This window comes from Centroberyx affinis, unplaced genomic scaffold (genome assembly GCF_046629955.1).
Source record: "Centroberyx affinis isolate AG114_WGS23_722 - 3 ecotype Tasmania unplaced genomic scaffold, CSIRO-AGI_Caff_v1 ptg002779l_1, whole genome shotgun sequence".
NCBI classification, from domain to species: domain Eukaryota; kingdom Metazoa; phylum Chordata; class Actinopteri; order Beryciformes; family Berycidae; genus Centroberyx; species Centroberyx affinis.
This window is the reverse complement of record NW_027280934.1, coordinates 141,017-149,594: the sequence shown is the minus strand read 5'-3', so window position 1 is coordinate 149,594 and position 8,578 is coordinate 141,017. Positions and strand designations below refer to the sequence as shown.

Sequence of the window (8,578 nt, the reverse complement as noted above, 5' to 3'; positions counted from 1 at the left end):
CACACCCACACAGACACACACACACACACACACACACACACCAGAGCAGGTATGGACTTACTCCCTGCAGTCATGAAAGATGTCCCCGCAGGGATCAAGCTCCAGACTCTCGATGCAACTCTGTTCGTGCCTCTGCACCACGTCCACACACTGGTTGGACTGAGGAGGTTGGACACAGGATACATTATATCGTTAAAACTTCACGTAGAACAGATTGTAGTTTTGAAATGTTAAAACATCCATTCAGACAAATATTTGTACCCAGAACAAAGTATTTAAGTATTAAAAACACTTTCTCAGACCTGACTCCTGAGGAATCTCTGAATGATGCTGATGCCATAATCTCCCCTCTCCTCATCTGACTTTGTCTCAAAGTTGTCCTGCACACACAAACAGAATACAATATGTATGTACAGGTCATCAAGAGAAAGTTTTAAACCGTAAGAACAACAATTGATTCAATATTCTCTAAATGTTTATACAGTGTCAGTGAAAGTGACTAAAATAATCTAAACCAGTTCATGCTAATCAGACAAAGGAATTTACATAATGCCACTGACATCACTAGACCAAAATAGATTTCCCCGTGATTGATATGCCAAACCTTATTTTTTTTGGCTCTAATCATCATTCCATCAATCACTCTAGCAGAAGTTATGAAATGCATGGTAATCAATGCAGGTCAGGTGCCTTTTTACTTCTGCACTATCTACCCCTGCATATAACAAACTTGAACTTGCACTGAACTTATATTTTGTGCCACATTTTTCATACGACTTCCTCTTAAATATAGTGCTTGTTATTTTTTTGGGGGGACCAACAGATGTGACAGTACCAGTGCGTCCTGTAAGGAAATGTAGTTCTGCAGATCAGGCCTGCTCCGGCAGAAGAGCTGGAACAGCTTCTTGCCGATAGGCTGCTTCACACACATACTGAAGTAGTCTCGCTCTGACACAGGAACATAACATAACACGTGACGTGAAACGGTACAATAAACCAAGACATGTATGGATTTATGAAACACACATGCGCACACGCACGCACGCACGCGCACACACCGATGCTCATGGCCAGCTCCACACACTGGCTAACATGAGGAAAGCGAAGCATCTCTTTCCATTTCCAGCTTCTCCCTTTTCCCCCTCCGCCTACACAGAGAGGAGGAATAAGAGAAGGGACAGGGGAGTGAATGGGGAGGATTCTGCAAGCATCTGTTTTGGGGTTAGAGTATGAAAATACATAACCAGATCTAAGATATTCATTGAGAGTGATCACTAATAACTCAGCCTAGCATATCTATCTGCAGTGTGTCATACCCATGCACGCGTGTGTGTGTGTGTGTGTGTGTGTGTGTGTGTCTAGCCCATCTGGTTTCAGACAATAGTATGCTCCACTACAGTGAATGGCCTATTAATAGCTCTGGGAACAGGTAAGCAAAGCCAGTGGGACCACATTACTCTGCAACTTACTTTCAAACTTAAATGCACATGCCTTCAGTTGCAAACAGATTACATCTGTAATTTTAATCCAAGCATATTTGTTTACCACTGAAGATCTCTGACTTGACAGCCCATATATTCAATCTGCTTTCAGTGAGATTTCAATATTTCAATGTTCTGCACATCTCTGCTTAAAATGGTGATGAAAAATTACTGTTTGAATGCATCCAAAGGGTCTAAATAATGATTTAATACAGAAAGAAACAAAGAGTGTTTGAGGAAGAGAGAAAACAATGTTTGCATGGACTGAGGAAACAAGGCAAAAAAAATGACAGCAGGGAAAAAGCCTTGGGGGTTAAAAGTCTAAGTATCAATCAGTGTCTCTTACAACACCATGAGGAAGTCACCGTCCCCAGGTCACCCACCCAAAACATCCAAAACAACACTAGAGAAACTACATCTGAGGCCCGACACAGGTTATGTCATGGAGTGCTAACTGTTGGAAAACTGTGCACATTTTAGTCTGCTGACTCCAAGTGTTACTGATGTAACATAATATGCATGACACACATTATTTGTTTTGTCTAAATCAGCTATAAAAACAAAAACAAAAAAACAGCACTCTGTCATCCTCTGGCATACAATCACATTTTTCCATCAGCAGTGAGCAAAACGTTTCAACAAAAACTTTACAAACACTATATTTCAATTGAATTTCTGATTTAAAGAAAGATAAAAAAACAAACAAAAAAAACAACTCACCTTCCCTGGCTCTAACAAGAGCGCTATTGGCCACCATGCTTTCAATCTCCATGTAGGTTTTTGTGTATTGAAAGTTTGCTGTCTGTAATTTCCCCACACTGCAGTGCACCTAGACACTTACACTGACTGCCATATAAAATAAAACTCCAATTTACCAGCCACAATAAATAGCTACAGTCAGATGTGTTCAGTTTCAATAATGTTGGCTGCTGTCAAGCCGCACAGGTGTCAACGCGTCTTTGAGTCAAAGTTTCCTTGTGGCTCACAAATGAATGAAGTTGCATATCTACCCCGGAGTTGTTTCTTGTATGACAGCTTACTCCTGTCACAGGACACTCCCTCATTACAGGGGCGGGGCACACACTGGAGCACTCTCACATAATTTGCTCATGGTCTGTGTTACTAGTTTAGCCCGTCCCGAACAGATAATATTCCTATAATATCCCTGAGAGACTTCGTGTCTGTGGTACTCAACAGTGAATTTCCAGCGAGTTTATCCATGATTTATATTTTTTAATTTCGAATAGGCCCAACCTCATAAAAAAAAGAAAGAAAGAAAAATAAGTGTATTTTAGTACACTCTTAGTATACTTAGTAAACAAAAACACTGCACTTGCACTTGTAGCCTATATGTATACCTAGGCTTGTACTTTTATTTCTATTTAGACTTGATGAATACTTTTCCCACACTTTTTCAAAAAAAGAATAGTAGCCTATACTTAAGCTTATACTTTTAATGATAGGCCTACTAGAAGTATACTTTAATACATTTAAAAGTAGTTCAATTAAGTCACCCTTCAGTATACCAAACGTATAGGGATATAAACTTAACATTAACCTAAAGTATACTATTAAGGGACTTCATAGGGACTAGGATAGTTTGTTGTGATATTAGTGAGCTATTCTGTTTACGGGGTAGTCTGACAGGTTTAGGTTACATTCATGGTCACCGGCATACAATGCATATTCAAAATCTCATAATTTCACATTGAAGTTGACATAATTATTAACATTTTTGTCAATTCATGTTAACAGGCTACTGACTATTAGCAACACATTAACACATGCTGGAGTGATATTGTAGATGGGCTGACTAATTTAACTAAGCCAGAGTGCATCACGCACAGCCTTTAAGGATATAATGAGAAAAAAAATTGGCCAAGGTGAAACAAAACATTAATTAACCAGTGGGCAAATTAATAAAGGATGGTTCCTTTCCAAAATTTTAGTGAATGTACAGTATGTTATATACCGTGTATAGCAACTTTCTAAAGATGTAGATTACCATTGTTCTTTTTTGTTAGGCTACAGGTAGGCCAACAAATGATGGCGATTTAACGAAATTTAGACTTGTGGATGCAAGATATTAAGCTATTTCCTTCTTATGCCTGCCTGTGATAGATCACATCTGTCCTATTGGAGGATATTTCCAGATAAAAAAAAAAGTATTTGAAACATTGCTCTACAGCGCCACCATTCGTTTTAAAACAATGCAGGTTTACACAGCCAAAGTGAAATTCACTGTAGCCTACCTGTTGAGGAAGTTGAGGAGTTTTAACGTAAGGAGTGAGTTTTATATTTTCTGCTTCCACTGAAAAGCCACTTCAGTCCAACGCAATGGCACTAATAACACGTTATGACGACTGTGACTCTGAGTTTGCTTCAGAACAGACCAGTCATATTTTTGTAGGCCTATTTTTTACTAAGCATCTACACTGATATTTCTATATCAATTTCCCTTGGACGAACGCAAGATGGCGCCAAACGCCACTAGCGATTCTGCGAGACCATCTTATATCAGGAAGAGCCAAGTAAGCGACCAGAACCAAGTCAAACAGAATCGGAATTTAAAAAAAAAACAAGCAGTTGGCCGCGGAAGGGTATGGGGAAGTCCTTCGTCTCGCATGGGTGAACGTCTCGAGTGGGCCCTTCAAAGCGGGAGCCGTGTTTTCACAGTGATGTGTCAATGAAGACTTGTTGAGACGCCGAAAGTGCGGTCGCGCGCTGAAGATGTCTGGCAGACGCACAGCAGTTGTCTCATCCCGTCCGTCCACCCACTGGAATTAAATGACTCAACATGGCCGCGGCTCGGCTCGCCCTGTAGCATCCATCAGGAGGGAGAGAGACGCACAACACACAGGGAATAAAACAAAAACACCGATAACAACAACAAAAAAAAGGTAGGACTTATACGTATAGGTCTGTGTTCTTTACGGGTTTAGAGGAGTGATTGCAGCCTGGATCACAGATAGGCTTGGAGCGCTATTTCAAAATGGGATTCAATAAAGATGCAGGTGAATATATATTTGTTTTTTTTAATCTACTATCATCTAATTAAGGCTGATCTGGACGAAATAACATTCAAACGATGGAGCTATGGCTGTACCATGCTCCCCAAAAACATATTCTATTCTATTCTATTCTATTCTATTCTATTCTATTCTATTCTACTCTGAAATTGCTTATTTTGTTTTGACAGGCTGGCTTCATGCTGTGCCTTAAGGAAATAATAAGAGGGAAAAATCATATATTTTCTTATTATTAACATTTCATTTTGTTTGTCCCCAGACGCAGCGTTGCCCGATGGCGTTCATGTCTCGGTTCTCCGGTCCCCGGAGCAGCTCCAGGTCTCCCAACAGGAAAGACTCGGAGCGCGTCTCGCCGAATCTGACAGTGTCCGAGCTGGAGAGGCTCCTCTGCACCGGGAAGACAGCGTGCAACCATGCGGACGAAGTATGGCCAAGACTCTACATTGGAGATCAGTGAGTTGAGATGTCTCTTATTAATTAAGTCTAATTACCTTATTGATTAGCCTACGTCTACCTACATCTGTTGATTGATTGATGATTCTGTTTCTTCTCGTCTCTCTGCAGAGATATAGCATCAGATAGGCGCGAGCTGGCCAAACTTGGCATCACCCACATCCTGAACTGCGCCCAGAGCAAATGGCGCGGCGGAGCGGAGTATTATGCCGGGATGAGCATCACCTATCAGGGCATCGAGGCCCACGACTCCCCCACCTTCGACATGAGCGTCAACTTCTACCCTGCTGCCGAGTTCATCCACAAGGCCCTCACCAGTGGAGGTTAGTGGTGTGTCTAGTGTGTGTGTGTGTGTGTGTGTGTGTGTGGATGCGATTTATCCATACAGTGAATATCACAATCACATTCAGTCAGTCAGTTTTACTGGCCAACTTAAGTTTGCACATACGGGAATTTGACCTGGAGGTTTGCTTCCATAGGTCACCGTAATATAACACAACACAAAATGAAAAGAAAAAAAGCCTATAAAAAAAAAGAAAAACAAATGAAATTTAGAGAATAGGTCTATAAAACAACACAAAATAAAATAAAAATAAAGGGGAAAAAAAGGCATATAAAAAAGGGAAAAAAAAGAAGAGTTAGAGAATAGGTCTCTTTTTGAAGTACTATGTAAAGAAAGTAGTGTATAAGCATAAAAATAAATAGAACATTTAAAAAATATGTCTATTATGCTGTCTATACAGTATGCATAGGATTCAGTGTTGGAACCTGACTGATGGGATGCTATGGAAGTTGATAACAATATATATATATTAAAAAAAAAAAAAGAATAAGCAGAATAAACAGAAATACATACAGATCTAGAGAGTATTGCACAGCAGCCCAGAGTATAAATAGGTCTAAATATGTATCTATTCAGCCAGAACAGAGTTGATATAAGAACTGATAATATGACAGCAGGTGAGGTGCTAGATACCAGCAGTAGAGTGCTGTTGTCCATTGTGGTGCACTTAAGTAAAGATGTACAGCTGAAGAAGCTGTTGTTAATCTGGTCAGTCTCAGCTACATACTCTATCCTGCTATCACTCCTCTCTCTCTCTCTCTCTCTCTCTCTCTCTCTCTCCCTCCCCCTCTGTGCGTCTGAAGGCAAGGTGCTGGTCCACTGCACTGTGGGAGTGAGCCGCTCGGCCACGCTGGTGCTGGCCTACCTGATGATCAGACAGAACCTGACCCTGGTGGAGGCCATCAAGACGGTGAAGGACCACCGCGGCGTCATCCCCAACCGAGGCTTCCTGCGCCAGCTCAACGGCCTGGACGGCATCCTCAGGGAGAGCCGCAAGACTTCACCGTAGAGCTCGGCAGACCCCCGGAGCGCACAGCATGAGGTGCCGGCTACTTTCTGGCGGTGTGAGACGTGGGTAGAATTGGGATCGAGTGTGCTTTGGGGTTAGGAGCAACCTGCAAGTTTCTAACACTATGCTCCTTAATGGCAGTTAATAATAAGGTTTGACCGACATACATGGACCAATACAGATACCTGTACCAATGCAAATATTTTTAGACTTAAGTCGACGATAGCTGATTTTCAAATATCTTTAAATTTGACGATTTTCACGCCAAAATAATTTAAAAAAAAGTAAAGCATCAATGAAAATATGGTGGGTTAGCAGCTCCTTAAGCTAGGGTGACACACCCCATCTATTACATGGTAGGGGAAACTCTGGGATACATTCAATGAAGAAATACTTTACAAATAACATACTTTATTTAATTAATTAAATGAATAAATGAAACGTGCAAAGAAAATAACATTTCATTGAAGATTTTACAGACTGTTTTTATGTTGCTGTAGTTAGGGAGGAATCGCCATTGTATCGGCAGTGGAAGACTGGCTGATCGCTGGCCGATATCCCATATTTTATATCCAATGTACCCGATATATTGGCAAACTGATACAGTATATCAGTCTAAACCTAGGAAACCTAGGTAATATCATACAATACTGAGCACTCTTTTCAGTCAGTGCTGAAATGGGAGATTCTGGGAAAAGGTGTAACTAAACTGTTGCTGGTGCTGTATACCTGTTAGAATCTGTGCCCACAGGAATGTATGTGATTAGAATAAAATCAGCCCTCTGTAGCCCAATATACACAGATTACTAAACATGGATCATATCCATTTGTCCCATGTAATCTGATGTCAGCCCTCAGAAACATGTAATTGTTCAGCGATACTTCTGCATGGTTTCAGTCCTTAAGAGCTACAGTCCTGCTGGTCCCTCAACTCTTTTACCTACATTGTCATGAAGTGCCCTAAACAGCTCACACACTACTTGTAGCCCAGTTCTAAACCAGCACAGTTTTGTAGCCTGATGACTAGCATTCAAACTAGCGTCACAATCTCTCCACAGTGTTTATCTGTGATTAGCACGTTTGTGAGTAGCAGCAAATATATTCAGATGTTATGATTTTTTTTTTCAATTGGGTGTTCATTTTCAATGTGTTTTTTCAACCAAAGGTATTTCAAATTTTGCTAATCACCGTCCTTCTTGACTTTTTATGGAATAAATAAGAAGAACTGAAATTCGTACAGTAGATTACAAGTAAGCATCAGCACATGTAATCTAACTAGACTATTCCACAACTTTCTGTCTGGTGTATCACTTAAACTTTGCAATGACTGTTAGCCCTCTGGAATACAATTTTAAGTGATAATGTAATGTACCAGCACAAGAATTGTTTATAGAGTAGATGTGCAGCGGGTTATGATACCACATCATGTGCCATTGTAAAGCTACCAACTGCCTGGGTGATAGGAAAATGCACAACGTACAGTACTGTGTGAATGTGCTGTACACCAGTCTTGGAAACTCCACAGTTTTGTCTCGGTATTGTAAATGAGGCTTGTGTTCTCATGTTAGCGAAATCGATAGACGATCCAATGCTGATATTCCAACCAGCTTTGAAAATACCTTTGTGTTTGTTAATGAATACCTCAAGTATCAGAAACATGTTTTTTTGTGATTTGTGGTCTACGTCTGTGCTGTTTGAACTGAGTTCTCTTAACACCTTGATTAACTATCGGTATGGAAAAAAAGAACTGAGCAACTTTGCTCGCTCAGATGCGGCAAACTGTACATAAAGCTGGATTTGTGGCTTTGTTCGTGCCCTGTGGAGCTTTGAAGTGTGTTGTTCATAGGGTGACACATGTTATTCAAAATGAGGTTCATTCACTCCTAGCCTTGGAAGACAAGGTGGAGCAACAAAACATCTGGAGAAGTATATCTTGAGTAAAAGGAACATTGTTAGCAAGGTATCTTCATGTTTAGGGGAAAATACCCATTTGCACCATTGTTGGCTACTGGCAACTACAGTACATGTAGACCAGAAGTCAAGCTAAGGGACCACAACTAACCAAGCTATAGCATGAGGGATATTTTAATGAGATCCTTGATATTTGAAATTGGAACATTTTCTATTTAATATCTGGATGGGGTTATGAATTTGTGAAGTTATTCTAGCCCAGAAGCAGAAAAAGAGAAAGTTTTTGTGCTATGTAACGTATCATGATGTCCTGTTGACAGCTGAAACTGCCTTTTTTCAGGAGTTTTCTTCC

General features: G+C 40.5%; 2 protein-coding genes across 3 annotated transcripts; one reads left to right on the top strand and one right to left on the bottom strand.

The window, feature by feature from the left end:
- Positions 1-61: 61 nt before the first annotated feature.
- Positions 62-2,456, bottom strand: LOC139657889 (G protein-coupled receptor kinase 6-like; the record flags this gene model as incomplete). Its single annotated transcript, XM_071535872.1, has 5 exons — positions 2,202-2,456; positions 1,059-1,148; positions 836-948; positions 303-380; positions 62-159 (listed from the first exon to the last, which is right to left on the bottom strand). Coding segments are annotated over exons 1-5 (431 nt in total), but the record flags the coding sequence as incomplete, so codon positions are not given.
- Positions 2,457-4,092: 1,636 nt separating this feature from the next.
- Positions 4,093-6,329, top strand: LOC139657899 (dual specificity protein phosphatase 26-like). 2 transcript variants are annotated; one of them, XM_071535885.1, is made up of 4 exons: positions 4,093-4,381; positions 4,770-4,963; positions 5,075-5,286; positions 6,110-6,329. In XM_071535885.1, the coding sequence occupies exons 2-4, from the start codon at positions 4,785-4,787 to the stop codon at positions 6,313-6,315; spliced, it is 597 nt and encodes a 198-aa protein (XP_071391986.1). In that variant the 5' UTR covers positions 4,093-4,381; positions 4,770-4,784; the 3' UTR covers positions 6,316-6,329. The 2 variants fall into 2 exon arrangements, with proteins under 2 accessions (XP_071391986.1, XP_071391985.1); XM_071535884.1 differs by having other exon boundaries at positions 4,374-4,495.
- Positions 6,330-8,578: the final 2,249 nt, after the last annotated feature.

What these genes read in the sequence shown, in the direction of transcription:
- LOC139657899 (XM_071535884.1), top strand. An exon ending in AGACTCTACATTGGAGATCA is followed by an intron (nt 4,964 to 5,074) that starts GTGAGTTGAGAT and finishes GTCTCTCTGCAG; the next exon opens with AGATATAGCATCAGATAGGC. An exon ending in CAAGGCCCTCACCAGTGGAG is followed by an intron (nt 5,287 to 6,109) that starts GTTAGTGGTGTG and finishes GTGCGTCTGAAG; the next exon opens with GCAAGGTGCTGGTCCACTGC.